At 37.0% G+C, this 23,277-nt stretch overlaps 1 protein-coding gene across 4 annotated transcripts in view; it reads left to right on the forward strand.

Moving 5' to 3' along the window:
* G2E3 (G2/M-phase specific E3 ubiquitin protein ligase) overlaps nt 1-23,277 on the forward strand; it is an 83,557-nt gene that overhangs the window by 56,928 nt on the left and 3,352 nt on the right. For all 4 annotated transcript variants that reach the window (XM_049897859.1, XM_049897861.1, XM_049897858.1 and 1 more), the window contains 2 exons: nt 17,336-17,508; nt 22,922-23,112. In XM_049897859.1, coding sequence (XP_049753816.1) covers nt 17,336-17,508; nt 22,922-23,112 — 364 coding nt within the window. The remainder of the gene's footprint in view (nt 1-17,335; nt 17,509-22,921; nt 23,113-23,277) is intronic.

Raw genomic sequence — 23,277 nt, forward strand, 5'->3', positions numbered from 1 at the left:
TCGCCAACACCACAATTCAAAGACATCAATTCCTCTTCGATCTTCTTCATTCGTTGTCCAGCTTTCGCATGTGTATGAGGCGATTGAAAATAACATGGCTTGGGTCAGGCGCACCTTAGTCTTCAAGGTGACACGTTTGCTTTTCAAAACTTTAAAGAGGTCATTTGCAGCAGATTTGACAAATGCCATATGTCCTTGGATTTCTTGACTGCTGCTTCCATGGGTGTTGAACGAGATGGATTTATTGACTCTGCTGGAGACAGTGTGAGCCAGATTCCTCACTGCGTGCTAGAGAGCAAATGAAAGAGCACTTGCTTGCAGGTAGATGGATCTGAAGAGAGGAAGGACTTGGCTCACCAGTCAGATAATATGCTTCCTCCTCTAGGGAGGAATAAGTGGTGGGTGGAGAGAAAGACCTGGCTCAATTTCTTTCCTATGGAAAGAAGTGTGGGGACTCAGTATTATCACTTAAAAATAGTTACCATTTATTAAAAAATTATGGCAGACTTTATATTACATGTTATATGTACAAACTCATTTAATTATAATACACTATAAGTATTATACCTACTGATTAGTTACTGATTTGGAAACTGAGGGCTTAACAAATGTAACTATCATGCCCAAGTTCACACAGCTATAATAGTTAATCAGAGTTGACATTCAACTGAAGTCTGACTTCTGAGCCTATGCTTTTAACCACTGGACTCTACTGCCTGTTTAAGTAAGACAAGAAGATCCATTTAAATTTTCCTCCCATGACCTCCCTACCATTTAAACATACTCTACCTCTTTTTCCCTATTTCAAACAACAAAGTCTTCCACTCATTCCAAGTAAATCTGGGTTTTTTGTTTTGAACTCATGTTATCCAGTCTTCTTTGGTACCAAATGTAATCAGTTATACACCTTTTTTTTCTATCTTTAGTTGCTTCGTATAAGAGCACAGATTGGAAGTTGAGCTGCTTGCATTTTAAATCCAAGCCCTTCTACTTAACCAATGTGTTACATTGAGCAAGTTACTTGACCCCCCTGTGCCTCAGTTTCATCATCATAGAGTGAGAGTGCTCCATGATGGTACCTACTTTATAGGCTGGTTTTGTGTGTGTGCGTGCTTTAGGTAAAAGTTCACAGCTCAAATTAGCTTCTTATATAAAAATTTATATACATATTTTTATGTGACCCTTCTTGTTATCCCTGTAATACAACCGCACATTCCTCTTTGTCACCCTGGATTTCCCGTGTCCATTCAACCAGCTCCTATCCCTTTCAGCCTTCTCATCTGGCCTCCAAACAGGAGCTGCCCATTTAGTCTTGTGTATCTACTAGAAATAAGAAGCACATTCTTTTTTTTTTTTTTTAATTTTGGCTTTAACAAACAAATGTATTCTCTAACAGTCTGAGAGGACAAAAGTCCGAAATTAGGGCGCCAGCTCCTAGGGAAGGCTTTCTCTCTCTCTTGATTCTGGGGGAAGGCCCTTGTCATCTATCTTCCCCTGGTCTAAGAGCTTCTCAGCGCAGGGACCCTGAGTCCAAAGGATATGATCTGCTTCTAGTGAAGAAGCACACTCTTCACAAGTATCATTTTATGTCTTATAGTCCAATGTGTTCTTTGTCTGAAGAGTTGGCTTCAGGAATGGTTTTACTTCTGGGTTAACGGAGAGTCCAGGGCCATGTCTTCTGGGGTTCCTCCAGTCTCAGTCAGACTGTTAAGTCTGGTCTTTTTACTAGAATTTGAGTTCTGCACCCACTTTTCTTCTGCTCCATCAGCAACTCTGTTTTGTTCCCTGTCAGGGCAGTCATTGGTGGCTGCCAGGCACCGTCTGGTTATTCTGGACTCAGGCTGATGGAGTCGCTGGTTTATGTGGCACTTTCTGTCTCTTTGGCTAATATTTTCCTTGTGTCTTTGGTGTTCTTCATTCTCTTTCGCCCAAGATGGGTTTGGACCAATTGATGCATCTTAGATGGCTGCTCACTAGCTTTTAAGACCCCCAGATGCCACTCATCAAAGTGGGATGCGGAACGTTTTCTTAATAAACTTTGTTATGCCAGTTGACCTAGATATCCCCTGAAACCATGGTCTCCAGACCCCCACACCCGCTATACTGTCCCTCGAAGTTTTTGGTTGTGTTCAGGAAACTTCTTACCTTTTGGTTTAGTCCGGTGGTGCTGACTTCCCCTGTATTCCTTTCACCTAAGATAATGCCTGTCTACTATCTAGTCTGTAAATTTCCATCTCCCTCTCTCCCCACTCTCATAACCATCAAAGAATGTTTTCTTCTGTGTTTAGACCTTTTCTTAAGTTCTTACAATAGTGGTCCCATACAATATTTGTCCTTTTGCAACTCACTAATTTCACTCAGCATAATGCCTGCCAGATTCATCCATATTATGAGATGCTTTGTGGATTCATCGTTATCCTTTATCATTGAGTAGTATTCCGTTGTGTGAATATACCATAATTTGTCCATTCCTCTCTTGATGGGCACCTAGGTTGTTTTCATCTTTTTGCTATTGTGGACAGTGCTGCAGTGAACATGGGTGTGCATATATCTATTCGTGTGATGGCCCTTATCTCTCTAGGATATATTCCAAGGACTGGGATTGCTAGATCATGTGGTACTTCTATTTCTAGGTTTTTAAGGAAGCGCCAAGTTGATTTTCAAAGTGCTTATACCATTTTACATTCCCACCATCAGTGTATAAGTGTTCCAGGCTCCACAACCTCTCCAACATTTATTATTTTGTGTTTTTTGGATTAATGCCAGCCTTGATGGAGTGAGATGGAGTTTCATTGTAGTTTTGATTTGCATTTCTCTACTGGCTAATGATCGTGAGCATTTGTGTCTGTTAACTGCCTGAATGTCTTCTTTAGTGAAGTGCCGGTTCATATCCTTTGCCCATTTTTTAAATGGGTTGTCTTTTTGTGGTTGCAGTTTTACAGTACCTTGTAGATTTTAGAGATTAGACCCTGATCAGATATGTCATAGCCAAGTGTTTTCTTAGTCTGTAGGTTGTCTTTTTACTCTTTTGGTGAAGTCTTTTGATGAGCATAAGTGTTTAATTTTTAGCAGCTCTTGATTATCTAGTTTCTCTTCTGGTGTTTGTGCATTGTTAGTTATGTTTTGTATTCTGTTCATGCCATGTATTAGGGCTTCTAGCGTTGTCCCTGTTTTTTCTCCCATGATCTTTTTCTTTTTAGATTTTGTGTTTAGGCCTTTGATCCACTTTGAATTAGTTTTTGCACATGGTGTGAGGTATGGGTCTTGTTTCATTTTTTTGAAGATGGATAGACAATTGTGTCAGCACCATTTGTTAAAGAGTCTTTTCCCCTTTTAACGGACTTTGGGCCTTTGTCAAATATCAACTGCTCATAGGTGGATAAATTTATATCTGGATTCTCAATTCTGTTGCACTGGTTTATGTATCTGTTGTTACACCAGTACCAGGCTGTTTAGACTACTGTGGCAGTATAATTGGTTCTAAAATCAGGTAGTGTGAGGTCTTCCACTTTGTTTTCTTCTTCCGTAACACTTTACTTATCCATGGCCTCTTCCCTTTCCATATGAAGGTGGCGATTTGTTTCTCCATCTCGTTAAAAAATGTCACTGGAATTTGGATCGGGATTGCACTGTATCTGTAGACCGCTTTGGGTAAAATTGACGTTTTCACAATGTGGAGTCTTCCTATCCATGAGGAAGGAATGTTTTTCCACTTAGGTCGGTCTCTTTTGGTTTCTCGCAGTAGCCCTTTTATGTCTCTGGTTAAATTTATTACTAAGTATCTTATCTTCTTGGGGGCTATTGTAAATGGTATTGGTTTGGTGATTTCCTCTTTGAAGTTCTTTTTGTTGGTGTGGAGGAATCCAGCTGATTTTTGTATGTTTATCTTGTATTGTGATACTCTGCTGAACTCTTCTGTTAGTTCCAGTAGTTTTCTTGAGGATTCTTCAGGATTTTCTGTGTATAAGATCATATCATCTGCAAATAGAGGTACTTTCCTTCTTCATTACCAATGTGGATGCCCTTTATTTCTTTTTCTAGTGTAATTACTCTGGCTAGTACCTCCAGCACAGTGTTGAATGAGAGTGGTAATAAAGGGCATCCTCATCTGTCTCCTGTTCTCAAATGGAATGCTTTCAGACTGTCTCCATTTAGGATAATGCTGGCTGTTGGCTTTGTATAAATGCCCTTTATTGTGTTGAGGAATTTTCCTTCTATTCTTATTTTGCTTAGAGTTTTTATCATAAATGGGTGTCGAAATGCCTTTTCTGCATCAGTTGATAAGATTGTGTGGTTCTTGTCTTTTTTTTTTTTTTTATATGATGGATTACATTGATTGTTTTTCTAATGTTGAACCATCCCTGCATACCTGTTAGGAATCTCACTTGGTCGTGGTGAGTTATTTTTTTGGTATGTTGTTGAATTCTATTGGCTAGAATTTTGTTGAGGATTTTTGCATCTGTGTTCATGAGGGATATTAGTCTATAATTTTCTTTTTCTGTGGTGTCTTTACCTGGTTTTGTTATCAGGGTTATGCTGGCTTCATAGAATGAGTTTAGGACTATTCTGTCTTTTTATGTGCTCTGAAATAGCTTTAGTAGTAGTGGTATTAACTCTTCTCTGAAAGTTTGGTAGAATTCTCCAGTGAAGATGTCAGGGTCAGGGCTTTTTTTTTTTTTTTTTTTTGGGAGTATTTTAATTACCTTTTCAATATTTTCTTATGTTATACATTTATTTAGGTGTTCTACCTGTTTGTGTTAGTTTATGTAAGTAGTGTGTTTATAGAAATTCATCCATTTCCTCTAGGTTTTCCAATTTGTTAGAGTACACTTTTTCATAGTAATCTGATATGATTCTTTTGATTTCAGTTGGGTCTGTTGTGATAGTGCCCATCTCATTTCTTATTCAGGTTATTTACCTTGTCTCCTGTTTTTCTTTTGTCAGTTTTGCCAGTGGTTTATCAATTTTGTTGATCTTTTCAAAGAACCAGCTTTTGGTCCTGTTAACTCTTTCAGTTGTTTTTCTGTTCTCTATTCCATTTAATTCTGTTCTAATTTTTATTACTTGCTTTCTCCTGGTGCTTGAGGGCCTCTTTTGCTGCAGTCTTTCTAGTTTTTCAAGTTGTAAGGTTAATGTTGTGATTTTGGCCCTCTCTTCTTTTTGGATGTGCATTTATCACTGTAAATTGACCTCTGAGCCGTGTTTTTGCTGTGTCCCAGAGATTCTCGTAGGATGTGTTTTCATTCTCATTTGATTCTGTGAGTTTTCTTTATCCCATCTGTAATTTCTTATATAACCCAGTAGTTTTCGAGCAAGGTATCCTTCAGTTTCCATTATTAGATTTTTTTTTTTTTTTTGCTTTTTCTGTTATTGATTTCTAAAAAGCAAGGAAAAAAATGGCTTTATGTTCAGAAAAAAAAAAAAAGAGGCTTTGTAATATTTTGATGTTTTGGATTCTGTTAAGGCTTGCTTTGTGGCCTAATATGTGGTCTATTCTGGTGAATGTTCCATGTGTGTTGGAAAAGAAAGTATACTTGGCTGCTGTTGAGTGGAGTGTTCTATATAAGTCAATGAGATCTAGTTGGTTGATTGTGGCATTTAGATCCTCCATGTCTTTATTAGGTTTCTTTCTGGATGTTCTGTCCTTCACCGAAAGTGGTGTGTTGAAGTCTCCTACTATTATTGTGGAGCTGTCCATTTCTCTTTTCAGTGCTTTTAGAGTTTGTTTTATGTATTTTGGAGCCCTGTCATTGGGTGTGTGAATATTTATTATAGTTATATTCTCCTGGTGTATTAACCCTTTAATCATTATATAGTGTCCTTCCTTATCCTTTGTGGCGGATTTTGCTTTTATTTATTTATTTTTTGGTGCTTTAAGTGAAAGTTTACAAATCAAGTCAGTCTTTCATACAAAAATTTATATACACCTGGCTATATACTCCTAGTTGCTCTCCCCGAATGAGACAGCACACTCCTTCTCTCCACCCTGTATTCTTGTGTCCATTCAGCCAGCTTCTGTATCCCTCTGCCTTCTCATCTCCCCTCCAGACAGAAGCTGTCCACATAGTCTTATGTGTCCACTTAAGCCAAGAAGCTCACTCCTCACCAGTATCATTTTCTATCTTATAATCCAGTCCAAACCCTATCTGAAGAGTTGGCTTTGGGAATAGTTCCTGACTTGGGCTAACAGAAGGTCTGGGAACTATGATCTCCTGGGTCCTTCTAGCCTCAGTCAGACCAGTAAGTCTGGTCTTTTTACAAGAATTTGAGGTCTGCATCCCACTACTCACCTGCTCCCTCAGGGATTCACTGTTGTGTTCCCTGTCAGGGTAGTCGTCAGTTGTAGCCGGGTACCATCTAGTTCTTCTGGTTTCAGGCTGATGTTGTCTCTGGTTTTTGTGGCCCTTTCTGTCTCTTGGGCTCATAATTACCTTGTGTCTTTGGTGTTCTTCATTCTTCTTTGCTCCAGGTGGTTTGAGACCACTTGATGCATCTTAGATGGATGCTTGCTAGCATTTAAGACCCCAGATACCACTCACCAAAGTGGGATCCAGAATGTTTTCTCAGTAGATTTTATTATGCTAATTGACCTAGATGTCCCCTGAAACCATGGTCCCCAAACCCCGGTCCCTGCTCTTCTGGCCTTCGAAGCATTCGGTTTATTCAGGAAACTTCTTTGCTTTTGGTTTAGTCCAGTTGTGGTGACCTCTTCTATATTGTATATTGTCTTTCCCTTCACCTAAAATATTTGGATTTTGTTTTAAAGTCTATTTTGTCAGAGATTAATATTGCCATTCCTGCTCTTTTTTGATTGTTGTTTATTTGATGTATTTTTTTCCATCCTTTGAGTTTAGTTTGTGTCTTTAAGTCTAAAGTGTGTCTCTTGTAGGCAGCATATAGACTGATCATGTTTTTTTATCCATTCTGCCATTCTCTGTCTTTTTACTGGTGCATGTAGTCCATTTACATTCAGCATAATTATTGATCTATGTGACTTTAGTGCTGTCATTTTGTTGTCTTTTTTTGTGTTATTGACAGTATCTTTGTTCCACTTAAGTTTCTGTACTGAGTCATTTTCTTGGTATATTTTGTTTTTCATTGTTTTGATTTTATATTTGCTGAGTCCTTATGTTTTTTAATTGATGTGTAGGATTATTTGTTTCCTTTGTGGTTACCTTAATATTTACCCCTATTTTTCTAAGTTTAAACCAATTTTTTATTTATTGATACCCCTGATTTCCTCTCCATGTGAAGATATATGGTTACATTTTTTTGTCCCTAATTTTTTTTTTCAGTGTTGTCATTTTTTATGTACTGACATCTCTGTTTTCCTATTTTCAGTGTTTTAGCTTTGATTTATTTTTGTGATTTCCTTATCTGGGTTGATATCTGGTTGTTCTGTCCTGTGTTCTTGTCTTGGGTTGTTATCTGATGTTATTGATTTTCTAACCAGAGGACTCCCTTTATTATTTCTCGTAATTTTGGCCTGGTTTTTGCAAATTCTCTAAACTTCTTGTTGTCTGCAAATGCCCTAATTTCACCATTATATTTGAGAGATAGTATTACTGGATATATAATTCTTGGCTGGCAATTTTTTTCCTTCATGGTTTTATATATGTCATCCTGTTGCATTCTTGCTTGCATAGTAATCAGAGCTTAGTCTTATTGACTCTTCTTTGTAGGTGACTTTTCGTTTATCCCTAGCTGCTCTTAAAATTCTCTCTTTACCTTTGGTTTTAGCAAGTTTGACTATAATATGTCTTGGTGACTTTCTTTTGGGATCTACCTTGCGTAGGGTTCGATGAGCTTCTTGTATTTATATCTTCTCATCTTTTACAATACTGGGGAAGTTTCCTGCCAACAACCCTTTAATAGTCCTCTCTGTATTCTCTGATATCCAGCCCCCCCGTTCTGGTACTCCAGTCACTTGGAGGTTATTCCTCTTGAAAAAGCACCACATAATTCTTAGGGTTTCTTCATTTTTTTTTTATCTCATTTTTCTTCAGGTAAGTTGGTGTCAAGTGCTTTATCTTCAGTCTCATTAATTCTAACTTCCACTGCCTCAATTCTGCTACTATGACTTTCTATTGAGTTGTCTAATTCTGAAATTTTACTGTTTATCTTTTGGATTTCTTTTTGCTGTCTGTGGATTCTTGCAACCTGTTAAATTTGTCATTATGCTCTTGAATAACCTTCTTAACTTCCTCTATGGCACTGTCTGTTTGTTCCTTGCCTTGTTTTGTGTTTTGCCTGATCTAAAGAGTTCTATTAGTGTTTTGAATTCTACCTCTGGTAATTCCAAGAAGTTTTTTTCCTCCACAGGGTTTCTTGATTCTTTGTTTCTGAGGCTTGCTGAAGCCATCGTGGTCTGCCACTTTATGTGATTTGATATTGACCATTGTCTCCAAGTCATCAATAAGTTATTACATATACACATTTTATGTTTGCTTACCGTGTCCTAGCTTGATTTGTTTTGATATGCCCAAATAGGCTGGTCGTGTGAGCTATTTTAATTATTAGCATCTTTGAAGCTCTCACATCCTGTCACCAGGTGGTTAGAGCTGTTACTAGGTATGTGATCCCAGGAGTCCATTTACTTTTCTAGAGTGGATTCAGCTCAGGTGTCCATGTCATGGTCTCCAAGTGTGTGGTGTAGGCTCTCACCTATAGTCCTAGACAGGCATGGGTAATTAGACTAGGCACAGGTATCTGGCTGCAGTAGGGAGTTATACACTGTTCAAAGCAGGGGGCTGACTGCTGCCCCTGCGTGTCTAGGTGGGAGGTGTGTCCCTGTTCCCTAGAGCGTGTTGGTAGGTAGGTTTTGCAGGCAGACTATGGGCACCCAATGTTGTTGGCTGTAATACCGGGAATCAGCACTTATTCTTGGACCCCTGTTGTGGGTGGCTGGGTGGAGCAGGTGGAGCAACTAGTCCTTAGGCCCCTGATGCGGGTAGGTGAGGACCCTGCTTAATGGGCAGAGCGGTGTCAAGTGTTACGAATCTGCCATTCCCCGTTATAGCAGATACAGACTAAAATAGGCTTCAGGTATATATCCTGTTATACTGCGCAAATGAGGGCCTGCGCTGTTGAAATGGACCCACACAGGTCTATGCAGGGATGAAGCATTCAAAGTCCGTGGACCCATTATTCCTGTGTCTAGGCAAAGGGACAGTGCCTGCCCTGAGTTCCCGGGTTAGTGGAGCTGGCAAATTATTTTTTCTTTTTTGTTAATTTGTTCCCTCTCCAAAGCTGGGAAAATGGTGCAGGGCACCTGACAGGTCTTACTTCTGGCCTGGAGATCCCAGCAGTTGCCGAAGCTGGACCAGGACCAGAGCAGAGTAGTGAGGGGCCAGGTAAATGAGAGAGAGGTACTTCTCAAAAGTTTTTTTTTTTTTTTTTTTTGATCCACGTGGTAGGTTAGACATTTGTACTTACTTTTTGCTGACTGAGCACCGTTTTCCGCTGGTTCTGGAGGTTTGAGCAGACTGTCTGCCACTCGGTCTCTTGTGATGTGGAAAATGAGTCCCAAGTGCCACTGCTTGTCTCGCCACACACGCCAGCTGATCCCACCTACGTGATGCTGGCTAGGTCAGGTCTGGCAACTTCTTACTGTTTCTGAATCGTCTCTCCCTCCCCCTGCTGCTCAGTCTGATTCCTCAACTTTGATGTTCAGGGCTCCTAGATTGTCATATGTAATTGATTCAGTTGTTTTTTCAGGTCTTTGTTGTAAGAGGGACCACAGGAAGCATCTGATTACTCCACGGTCTTGGCCTCACCTTACTGGGTTGTTTTGAGGATGGAGTTATTTACTATATGTGAAGGACTAAGAATAGTGCTTGACACAAAGTAAGCAGTATATAAGTGTGAGTTGTTACACTGTGTTATAACAATCCCATTAACATGGCCCAAGACTCCTTGTCTTGAAAACATCTTTTAAATTGACCCTTTAACTCTTGAACTTATTTTTCCTTTTGTCCTCTTTACTAAAAATCTACTGTAATTTAATTTCCTTGTCTCCACTTTCTATTTCCTATTCATTTCTTAACTTTTAAAATCAGGCTCTTTTCTCACCACCACTCTGCCAGCTTAGCTATTTCATAGCTTATATCCAGGGTTCTAAATTGCCACATCCAAAGACCTTTCTACTTTAGCTTTTCATCTTCTCTTACTTCTGCAGTCACTACTTTCTTAGAATTCCATTCTACTGGTTTCCATAATATTGTATTCTCTTCTGCTTTTAACTATTTCTGTCTTTAATGCTTCTTCTTCCTACCCTTGAAATACAGGAATTTTTCAGTGTTGTCTTAACAGTCCTCATTCTATATTCTTCCTTGGAAAGCCTTTTCTCTTCCTTAACTTTTCTGAATGATTCTCAGAGCTATGTTTTTGGGCTATATTTTTATATTCAGATAAGACCTGGTTCTTGCTAGCAACTCGAGCCCCATATGTTTAAAACAGAACTAATTCCGCCCCTCCCACACACACAATTTGCATTTGTGCCTGACTTTTTCATTTCAAGAGATTTTTTTTATTCCAAATCATCCTGGAGAAGGGGGCATTTTCATCTTTCTGGACTTCATCTTGCAGTTGTGTTTCAAGTCATCTCTCTATGAATGGCTTCTATTTCAGCCTTTCCATCTTATTTCTAAGGTACCTAGTATATAGCAGACTATCATTATGTCTTGGCTTCGATAGTTATATTAATCTAATGTTCTTTATTTAGTGTGATTCTTCCAAAAGTACCTTTTTGACCATGTTACTTTCTTTTTTCAGGATCCCTGAATGTCTTTCCATTGCCTCTGAACAGAGTTCAGGCTCTTCATTGGGGCATTCAAGACCTCCAATTCTCCTCCTAGCTTTATCTACTCTACTTTCTCTACCGCTGTCCAATTTGTTTTCATTCATTTAGTCAACAAATACTGTGCATCCTCCACTGTATTATCACTGAAGATAGTAGTAAACCAAAGTCCCTGCCTTCTTGGAATTTACATTTTAAAAGGAAGACAGAAGTTAAATAAATATGTAATAATGCTTTCAGATAATAAAGTGTGTTATAAATACAATAGAATAAGAGAAGGAAGATAGATAATGATTGGGGTATATATAAGTTAGGGCTTAGACTAAGATTCTGTAACAAAGAGACCCAAAAATATGGTGGTTCAAAAAAGACAGATGCTTATTTCTCTTTAAATCTAGATTTTAGAATGGGGTTAACAAATTATGGCCTGCAGACCAATTCTGGCTCACTCTCTCCTTTTATAAATAGCCGTGTTCAGTTGTTATATGTCTGTGACTGCTCTCACACCACAGTGGCAGAGTTGGGTAGTTTAATCAGACCATTTCTCCTGCGATGTGTAAGATACTATCTGGCCCTTTACAGAAATGGCCCCTGTTGTGAAACGCAATGTCATCTAGGCAACTGAGTTCCTCTCATTGTGTAATCACCTAGGATATTGTCTTTATCCACATGGTTGCATCTTACTCTTTACTTACAGGAGAAAGTGGAATTCAGGAGCATGGATATTTGACACAATTTTCACTTACCTACTATTGGACAAATCTTAGTCATATGATCACACCTGGAAACATTGGTGGCATAGTAGTTAAGTGCTACAGGTTTTAACCAAAGGGTCAGCAGTTCAAATCCCCCAGGCACTCCTTGGAAACTCTATGGGGCAGTTCTATTCTGTCCTATAGGGTCACTGTGAGTCGGAATCAACTCGACGGCACTAGGTTTGTTTTTTTGGTATGATCACACCTAGCTGCGAGGAAAGTTTGACTATGTACCCAGCTAAAACTCAGGCATGGAGGGAGGGAGTGCTTTTGGAGAGGTTGAGATAACATAAAATTATTAGCTTCTGATAGAGTGTGAAGGTGTTATTTTGAACAGCATAGCCAGGAAAAACCTCTGAAATTGCAGCAGAGATCTGAAATAATGAGGGGGTCATGTAAATATCTAGGAGAAGAGTATTTTATTATTATTATTTAATTTTTCATTGTACTTTAGATGAAGGTTTACAGAGCACAGAAGTTTCTTATTAAACAGTTAATACGCTTCTTTTGTGACATTGGTTGCCAACCCCATGACATGTCAACACTCTCCCTTTCTAGACCTTGGATTCCCCGTTTCTAGCTTTCCTGTCTCCTCCTGCCTTCTTATCCTTGCCCTTGGGCTGAAGTGTTCATTTAGTCTTGTTTTGTTTCATAGGCCTGTCTAATCTTTGGCCAAAGGGCAGACCTCAGGAGTGACTTCATTACTGAGCTGTAAGGGTGTCTGGGGGCCATACTCTTGGGGTTTCTTCTGCCTCTGTCAGACCAATAAGTTTGTGTTCGTTTGGTGATTTAGAATTTTGTTCTACATTTTTTTCCAGCTCTGTCTGGAACCTTCTGTTGTGATCCCTGTCAGGGCAGGCGGTGGTGGTAGCCAGGCACCATCTAGTTGTGCTGGAGTCAGTGTGGTGGAGACTGTGGTAGTTGTGGTCCATTAATCCTTTGGACTAATCTTCCTTTGTGTCTTTGGTTTCTTCTTTCTCCCTTGCTCCAGACGGGGTGGGACCAGTGGAGTATCTTATATGGCTGCTCACAAACTTTTAAGACCCCAGACGCTACTCACCAAAGTAGAATGTAGAACATTTTCTTTGTAAACTATGTTATGCCAGTTGAGCTAGATGCTCCCCAAGGCCATGGTCCCCACAGCCCTCAGCCCAGTAATTTGGTCCCTTAGGGAGTTTGGATGTGTCTGTGGACCTTCCATGACCTTGCCTTGTACAAGTTGTGCTGGCTTCTCCAGTACTGTGTACTGTCTTATCCTTCACCAAAGTTATCACTTATTTATCGTCTAGTATTTTTCTCTCCCAACTCACCCCTCCCCTCTCTCGTACCATCAAGGATTGTTTCTTTTTTTAGCGTAAACTTCGTAATGAGTTTTTATAGTAGTGGTCTCATACAATATTTGTCCTTTTGTGATTCACTTATTTCAGTCAGCATAATGCCCTCCAGATTCATTCATGTTGTGAGATGCTTCGCAGATTCATCATTGTTCTTTTTCATTGTTTTATACTCCATTGTGTATATGTACCATAGTTTGTTTATCCATTCATCTGTTGATGGGCACCTAGGTTGTTTCTTCTGGCTGTTGTGAACAATGCTGCAATGAACGTGAGTATGCATATGTCTATTCGTGTGATGGCTCTTATTTTTCTAGGATATATTCCTAGAAGTGGGATTGCTGGATCATGTGGTATTTCTATTTCTAGCTTTTTAAGGAAGCACCATATTGTTTTCCAAAATGGTTGTACCATTTTGCATTCCCACCAACAGTGCGTAAGAGTTCCATTCTCCCCGCAGCCTCTCCAACATTTGTTATTTTCTGTTTTTTTTTTTTTTTTTTAATTCGTTTCAGTAATGCCAGGGTGCAATGGTATCTCATTATAGTTTTGATTTGCATTTCTCTAATGGCCAATGATCTTGAGCATTTCCTTATGTATCTGTTAGCTGTTTAAATGTCTTCTTTGGTTACGTGTCAGTTCATATCCTTTGCCCACTTTTTAATTGGGTTGTTTGTCTTTTTGTTGTAGAGGTGTTGGATTCTTCTGTAGATTTCAGGGATTAGACCTTTGTTGGATTTGTCATAGCCAATTTTTTTTTCCCAGTCTGTAGGTTCTCTTTTTACTCTTTTGGTGAAGTCTTTTGATAAGCGTAAGTGTTTAATTTTTAGAAGATCCCAGTTATCTAGCTTATCTTCTGGTGTTTGTGTATTGTTACTTATGGTTTGTATCCCGTTGATGCCATGTAGTAGGGCCTCTAGTGTTGACCTTATTTTTTCTTGTATGACCGTCATAGTTTTTGGTTTTATATTTAAGTCTTTGAGTCATTTTGAATTAGTTTTTGTGTATGGTGTGAGGTATGGGTCCTGTTTCATTTTTTTGCCAATTGTCGTTCAGTTTTGCCAGCACCATTTGTTAAAAAGACTGTCTTTTCCCCATTTAATGGACTTTGTGCCTTTGTCAAAGATCAGGTGACCGTAGGTGGAGGGATTTATATCTATCTGGGTTCTATTCCATTGGTTCATGTGTCTGTCATTGTACCAGTACCAGGCTACTCTGACTACCTTGGCTATATAGTAGGTTCTGAGGTCAGGTAATGCGAGTCCTCCTGCTTTATTCTTCTTCTTTAATAGTGCTTTACTTACCTGGGACCTCTTTCCTCTCCATATAAAGTTAATGATTAGCTTTTCTGTCTCTTTGAAGAATGTTGTTGGTATTTGGATCAGCATTGCATTGTATTTGTAGATTGCTTTGGATGAAATTGAGATTTTCACAATGTTGAGTCTACCTATCCATGAGCATGGTATGTTTTTCCATTTATGTAGGTCCCTTTTGGTTTCTTGCAATAGTGTTTTGTAGTTTTCTTTGTATAGGTCTTTTACATCTCTGGTTAGATTTATTCCTAAGTTTTTTTTTTTTTTTTTTAGGGGTATTATAAATGGTGTTTTTTTTTTCCTGATTTCCTTTTTGTAATTCTCTTTATTGGTGTATAGGAATTCAACTGGTTTTTGTATGTTTATCTTGTATCCTGCTCCTCTGCTGAATCTATCAGTTCCAGTAGTTTTTCTTGTGGAGTCTTTTGGGTTTTCTATGTATAGTATCATATCACCCACAAATAGGGACAGTTTTACTTCTTTCTTACCAATTTGGATGCCCTTTCTTTTTCTTGCCTTGTTGCTCTAGCTAGGACTTCCAGCACGATGTTAAATAGGAATGGTGATAAAGGGCATCCTTGTCTTGTTCCTGTTCTCAAGAAGAATGATTTCAGCCTCTGCATTCAGAATGATGCTGGCCGTTGGTTTTGTATGTTGTTGTTGTCAGATGCCGTCAAGTCGGTTGCGATTCATAGCAACCCTATGCACAACAGAACAAAATGCTGCCTGGTCCTGCACCATCCTTAAAATCATTGTTATGCTTGAGCTTATTGTTGCAGCCAGTGTGCCAGTCCACCTCGTTGAGGGTCTTCCTCTTTTCCGCTGACCCCATACTCTGCCAAGCATGATGTCCTTCTCCAGGAACTGATCCCTCCTGACAACATGTCCAAAGTATGTAAGATGCAATCTCGCCATCCTTGCTTCTATGGAGCATTCTGGTTGTACTTCTAAGACATATTGGTTCATTCTTTTGGCAGTCCATGGTGTATTCAATATTCTTCACCAACACCACAATTCAAAGGCGTCAGTTCTTCAGTCTTCCTTATTCATTGTCCAGCTTTCATATGTGTATGATGTGATTGAAAATACCATGGCTTGGGTCAGGCACACCTTAGTCTTCGAGGTGACATCTTTGCTCTTCAACACTTTAAAGAGGTCCTTGCAGCAGATTTTCCCAATGCAATGCGTCTTTTGGTTTCTTGACTGCTGCTACCATGGCTGTTGATTGTAAATCCACGTAAAATGAAATCCTTGACAACTTCTATCTTTTCTCCATTTATCATGATGTTGCTCATTGGTCCAGTTGTGAGGAGTTTTGTTTTCTTTATGTTGAGGTGCAGTCCATATTGAAGGTTGTGGTCTTTGATCTTCATCAGTAAGTGCTTCAAGTCATCTTCACTTTCAGCACGCAAGGTTGTGTCATCTGCATAACATAGGTTGTTAATGAGTCTTCCTCCAATCCTGATGCCCCGTTCTTCTTCATATAGTCCAGCTTCTCGTATTATTTGCTCAGCATACAGATTGAATAGGTATGGTGAAAGAATACAACCCTGACGCACACTTTTCCTGACTTTAAACCAATCAGTATCCCCTTGTTCACTCTGAACAACTGCCTCTTGACCTATGTAAAGGTTCCTCATGAGCACAGTTAAGTGTTCTGGAATTCCCATTCTTCGCAATGTTATCCGTAGCTTGTTATGATCCACACAGTCAAATGCCTTTGCATAGTCAATAAAAGGTAAACATCTTTCTTGTATTCTCTGCTTTCAGCCAAGATCCATCTGACATCAGCAATGATATCCCTGATTCCACGTCCTCTTCTGAAACTGGCCTGAATTTCTGGCAGTCCCTGTCGATATACTGCTGCAGCCGTTTTTGAATGACCTTCAGCAAAATTTTGCTTGCGTGTGATATTAATGATATTGTTCTATAATTTCCACATTCAGTTGGATCACCTGTCTTGGGAATAGGCATAAATATAGATCTCTTCCAGTCAGTTGGCCAGGAAGCTGTCTTCTATATTTCTTGGCATAGACGAGTGATCACCTCCAGTGCTGCATCTGTTTATTGAAACATCTCAATTGGTATTCCATCAATTCCTGGAGCCTTGTTTTTTGCCAGTGCCTTCAGAGCAGCTTGGACTTCTTCCTTCGGTACCATTGATTCCTGATCATATGCCACCTCTTGAAATGGCTGAACATCAACTAATTCTTTTTGGTATAATGACTGTGTGTATTCATTCCATCTTCTTTTGATGCTTCCTGTGTCATTTGTTATTTTCCCCATAGAGTTCTTCACTATTGCAACTCAAGGCTTAGTCATGGTGTATTGTTTTTTTGATATGATACTGAATTCTATTAGCTAGAATTTTGTTGAGAATTTTTGCATCTATATTTGTGAGAGAAATTGGTCTGTGCTTTTCTTTTTTTGTGGTATCTTTGCCTGGTTTTGATATCAGTGTTACGCTGACTTTATAGAATGAATTTGGAAGTATCCCTTCCTTTTCTGTGTTGTGAAATAGTTTGAGTAGTAGTGGTGTAAGCTCTTCTCTGAATGTTTGGTAGAATAAGCCATTGAAGCCATCTGGGCCAGGGCTTTTGCGGGGGGAGGGAGTTGTTTTTTTTTTTTTTTTAATTACCTTTTCAAGCTGAGAAGAGTATTTTAGAATGAAGGAATAACAAGTAAATTTTCCATTCGAATGGACTGTTGACTTACTCCTGTTTTTTTTCTGTCTCCTTTTTTACCTTTGTTTATGAGCTAACCTATAAGTTTCTTTTAAGTGTCAGCTGATATTTTCCATGAAATCCCAGCTCATCTCTCTTGCCTCTCCAGTGCAATATAACCTTATTGTGTCAATTATTTCCTTTTATGTAAATAATTCCCTTTATTAAAGTGGCATGTATACATTATACTCTCAGTTTTTGGAAGGCAGACATATATAGTGGTATTACAGATGTATACAATATTTGTTGAGCTGGGTTTTCATGCATTTATTCTAGAAAAATACTTCTTCGTATACTTTTCACTCCACCCTGCTGTACTGAAGAATTGAATAGAAAGTAATATGTCATTTGAAATGTAAATACCACTCACTAATAAATGGGTAAAGTAGGTGTATTTTCTCTTTGATTACAGATAAATACAGCAACAAATATGGATGACTTAAACTCAGTAATAAATGAATGCTATAACTACCTAAAACTTACAGGTTGTCTAAAACTTATAAGGACTTTAAGCGACAAATATCACCTGGTAAATGACATACTTTTCTACCATGTCATTAAGAGAGTCCAAGCACCCTTTGAAAGGTAAGTTATTTATGTGTGAAAGATTCTCTCAAATTACGTGCTTTAAGTGGTTAGTTGATTTTTAATGTGAGATACACTTGGTAGTGAATGTAAATGTTTGTCTTAGAAGAAAACTTAAATGCTATTTTAAAATAATGCTTTAAAATTAACCTCTTATGAATGATTACTTTTCTGGCCTTAGTATACAGAATTGTGTAAATGTATGATGCTAAATGGGAAAGTAATCTTTACTTCAGTTTTTTTTTTTTTTGTAAGCTTATAATTATTTTTCTAAGTAGAAAATTATTTTAAAAATTTTACCTCTTGAGCTAACTATATATTTCCATCTCCATTCATTTAATAATTATTTATTGAATACCTGTTGTCTACTGGGGTACTGAGGATTCTTTGATTAACAGGGTAGATGTCGTTCTTGCTTTGTTTAGCTGAGAATAGTAGTCTTCAAACTATTTTCCAGTACCACATGAGTTTTCAAAGTTCTTTTATTTACTTGTACTCTCCTATTTTTTTAAATAATGGAAAAATCAAATATATATGGAAGTAGACAGAATAATATAACCATGTAATCACCACCCAGATCTAAGATTTATGAAGTTGTTATTCAAGCAAATATCAGACATACCTCATCTCAGAAATGATCAATACATTGTTGTTGTTTTTAATATCAGTATCATTAACCCCTAGATTTAAATATACTTGATGTATTTAAAACCATTGTAGTTATTACCCTTATTGAAATTCAAATTGTCTCATCTTTGGCAAGTATAAGCCTTTTTTTTTTTTTTTTTTAGTTCTTTCAATATGACCCTGAGTGGTCTTTGATAGCTTTCTTACTGTCTGGCATGGCAAGGTGTTTCAGGCTCATTTTGTATATTCTGGCCTATGGAATGCTTGTTTCTTTGAATGGGAAATGGTATTTCAAAACCACAATGTAGATTGTAGGGATGTTCATTTTCACCAGTATGGTCATTGCTTCTAGGCCTTTTCAGTGGATCCAGAATTGGGAACTATTTAGTTTTTGGCTTCGATTTATTAATATAAAATACATCATGAGTTGAAACTGACACTTTTATTTCAAATTCACTTCAAGATTTTTTACTTTCTTCTTTCATCTGTAGAGAACCCCAGTTCTCAAGGACACTGACAAATTAGAGTACCCACTATCCAGTTGACTTATTTCAGGTTTCATAAACAATAGTCTCAGAGTAACAATACCAACATTATCATCAATGACATATTATTACTAAAACTAGATTTAAATTATTTTTGACTTTTTGTTTTAAAGCTGTTCAATCAAATTACTGCGTTTTAAAGTCATTTGGAATAGTTATTTTATTTTCTGTTTTTAACCCAATTGGTTTTATTAAAAGTTGTTTTTTTGTTAAAATTATGTAAAATATATGTGTGGTTCCAAAGTCAAATCTATAATGTATATTGAAAGAATTCAGCTGTATGATACAGAGTGTATTCAAAGAAGTGTATCTTTCATCCTTATCCCTTCCACCTTCTATCTCTGATGAAATAACCATTTTATATTTGTCATGTTTTTTCTTTTTAATGCTAACAGATAAATATATGTGTGTGTGTGTATACATGTGTAAATTTACTTTTATTAACTAAATGATAACATATTGTCCACCTTTTTTAAAAAAAAAAAAAAAAAAACTTCTTTTTCATTTGACAATATATCGTGGAGATGGCTCCATAGTATTAAATAGACATATTCTTTGTTTCTTTTTAGAGCTATACAAAACTCCATTGTTTGGATATATCATTGTTCATTCAACCAATTCCCTGTTGATGGACATTTGGGATGTTCCTCTGTACTCTTCTAAATTGAAGTATAATGTTACATCATAAGCTTAAATAGTTGCAAAGGATACAATTTCCAGTGTATTTTTAATATTGTAATTTAAAGTAACACTGTTATATAATTTTTAAATATATAGAAAAGTTTCCTACTGTAAGACTCTTAAGTAGTAAAATTTTCTTATGGATAGAATTGCCATTATAATTATGACTAGTATATAAAACAGTCCAAATATACATTTTTTTATATTTAAAAAATTATTTGAAATGCATCTCTTAGTGAGATATACAGAGCTTTTTTTAATTTTTTTCTGCCAAATCGTTCACATACCTACAGATGGTAGGTATGTGAGAATTTATTGTTATTCAATTCTGTTTTTTGTGTTTATAGATACAAGTAGTCTAAAGGTCAGGGAAAGCTTTGCTGTAGAAGTGAAGTTTAAATTAAAACCAGCATTATAAATAGGAATTAGGCAGATCAAGATGAAGAAGGCAAGAGAAAAAAGCAGCTAAAGAGTAACCCCTCCTTCTGTGTAAACAAACAAAAACTATATAGCAAAAACAGTCTTTTAAATTAAATACCTGAGCTTATAAGAAGAGAGTCCTGCAGATGTCAGAAGTAAGAAGGAAACCAAAACCGAAAGGGCCTTATCATGTAAAATCAAAACCCTTAGCTTGCCCCACACTTGGGTTTGGAGTCCTGTGTGGACCCCAACCCAAAGCAAGGAAATTAATAAAGTAATTGGTTTTGGTACTGATAATACTAGTAGAGTACAAAAAAAAAAAAAAACCTGTTGCCATCAAGTCGATTTCAACTCATAGCTATGAATACAGTACCAGGCAAAAGCAAATATATAGCTACTGTGTAGGGAACTTTCTACAGCCCTAGAGTAATGGGAATGCTAAAGATAAAGCAGTCCTTACTGAAGATGAGTTCCTAATAAAAATGACAAAACACAAAAGAGCCAAGAATTGGGACGAGTAGAATACCAGGGATTTACATAACAGAATAAACTGAATAAGACAAGAAAGTATTGTTACAGTGATTTAAAAGATAAACAAGGAATTGAAAAAGCAAAACAAAATGTGAAGTGAATCAAATAGTAATTCAAAATTGAAAAATGATCATGGTCTTCTGATTTCAGGTAAAGTAGAATAGACACACTTTTCTCTATTCCTCCCACTAAGTACAATGAAAAACTCTGGCATTGTATACAAAAAAAAAAAAACATATAGGGGCTCTGAAAGGTAGAGAGAAGACAGACCAGGTAGAGTTCTTGGGACCTAAAAAATGACATGGCAAAATAAAATTAAGAGGAAATCTAGACTTTCTTACATGAAAGAAAGCAAGACAATTTGTGGCAGCAGACTTACCCTAAAAGAATGGCTATAGGAAATTTTTGAAACATAAAGCACATTTTAAAAGATGGAATCCTGGAATATCAGGAAGGAGTAAAGAACAACAGAAAGAATAATAAAAATGTTTTCTTCTTTTGAGTTTTCTAAAATAAGCTTGATGATTGAAGCAAAAATTATACCATGATTCTCAGTGTATGTAGAGGAAATATTTTGGAAATTACTGTATAGATGGAGAGGGTAAGGTTTCTACATTTTACTCAAACTGTTAAAATGTTAACACCTGTATACTGTATTAGTTATGTATGTATAACGTAATACTCAGAGCAACTATTAATAAAATCTATACAAAGAGATACACTCAAAAATACTGTTAGTAAAAACGGAATTAAAAAAATACACAGGTAGCTCACAGGAATACAGCAAAAACAAAACAAAAAAATGATCATGGAATGAAAAGTTGGTGACTGTCAGTGTAATACGTTTACGTATTTGAAAGTTATTTATTATCAAGATAGTTGTGTGATAACGTAAGATGGTACCATAGCATTATACAGTTATTTTCTTTGCTCTTAAAAGATATCTGCAGGTGATTCATATTAGGGTGGTAGCAGAATTACATAGAGAAATGAGCAAAGACTAGAAAATTCATAGGACTTCATAATTAGGAAAGGAAGAGGCAAGAGTTAAGAATGACTTTTAGATTTTTAGCCATAAAAATTTAATGGATAATGGGGCCATTTACTGTCACCTAAGGTTCAGATTTTGGTGGTAACTGGTGAGCTTTCTTTTGGACTTAATGAGTTTGGACTTTTGGAAATCCTCCGTATGGTGCCCAGTAGTCTACTGACTCTATTTCTGGGCTGGAGGTAATAGATTTTTTCGTGACGAGCATATACCTACTAGGTAAGAGGGTGAAGTTGCCTGAGCTATGTCTGTAAAGGGAGAAGAGAAGATGGCACTGGACAGAGTCATGAGGGGCAAATATCAAAAGGCAAGGTACAGAAAGAAGAAACCTGTAAGAGAAACTGGGAAGGACTGGCCAGAAAAGAGTGGGGAAACCAGGAGACTGGTATCACAGAATCCAATACCGTTTTAAGAGGGAGGTTGTAAACAATGCAATAACTTAAAATTCGAGCAAAATAAGGACTATTGGGTTTAATGGTGAGATCTTTCATGACCTTATGGTAGTTTCTCTTGAAATGTGTGTAGGAGTGAAAAAGAAGTGAATAGGAATAAAGAAATAGAGACAGTGAATATAGATAAACTTTTAAGTAGGTTGTCTAGGAAAGAAAAAGTGGTGGCTGCTTAGGGAGATGGGATTGAGTAAAGTTTTTGTTTTGTTTTTTCTCTTATTCAAAGATGGGAAAATTAGGCATGTTTAAGTGCTCTTAAGAAAGTAAGTAGAAGGGGATATTAATCAATGTAGCAAGGTACCTGAGGAGGCAGGTAGGGGATCCAGGGCACATGTGGGGCTTAATCAAGGGGTAGAGCCAATGCTTCATATTCTTGGTTCTCATGTTTGCCAATCCGATAAGCAAAACTGGTAGTTCTGTTTCTTGCTCATTCATGAGACTGTGCATTTAAAAAATTAGTTTCTTGTATTTCTTTTGTGAATTATGCATTTGTATTTTTTTATCATTTTAAAAATTGGATTGTTAATCTTTTAGGAAAATGATTTATATTAAATTAGTTTTGTCATGTATTTTTAATATACATGACATTTCCCCCATTTGTTTTGTTTTGTTATTAGTACATAAGTTTTAAATTTTTATGTGGTTAAGAGTCATCACTCTTTTCTTTGTAATCTCTAGACGACTTTATTTTTATAACGTCTGACTTCTAAATAGGGTTGCTATGAGTCAGAATCGACTCGACAGCACTGGGTTTGGTTTTTTTTTTTGTTTTTAACATTGAGACGTAGAATACTTCAGATGTCTACTACTTTCCTCTCAATAAAAAAATTGTTAGCTTAATTTAAATGCTACTCTAGAAAATCAAATTAATATAGGCAGAAGGATCATAAAATATTTTATATTAATGTATTTGCTTGTTGCAGATTTGATAGTATCAAATCATATATAGTCTATCCATATATATATATTTTTTTACATCTAAGTAAATACAATAGGTGTTTTTTTTAAATCATTAGCTATTTTGAAAAACGTCAAGTAAATTAGCTGAGAATGTTATTGTAATACCAAGCACACATGTGTGAATGTTTGCTCATTACTGTTCTTCTGTTAAGTTTTAAACAGGGTCTGAAAACTCTTGGTGTATTAGAGAAAATTCAGACTTATCCAGAAGCATTTTGTAGCATCCTCTGTCATAAACCTGAGACTCTTTCCGCAAAAGTCCTTAGTGATCTTTTTGCAGTCCACACCTTATCTGATGTACAAACTTTGGGATTTTGGAACACTTACTTACAGACCATTGAGGGTATGTGAATATTTTATTATTTTTTATTTAACTGTCCCAGAATGTTTGTTTCAGGGTATTTATTTCTTTGAATTTTGTCTTTTCATATTAGTAAGACTTTGATCTGCCAACTCCAGATTTAAAACATAGCATAGAACAGTCTTACATCTAATCATCTATTTTTTC

This window comes from Elephas maximus, chromosome 10 (assembly GCF_024166365.1).
Source record: "Elephas maximus indicus isolate mEleMax1 chromosome 10, mEleMax1 primary haplotype, whole genome shotgun sequence".
In the NCBI taxonomy this organism is placed as follows: Eukaryota; Metazoa; Chordata; class Mammalia; order Proboscidea; family Elephantidae; genus Elephas; species Elephas maximus.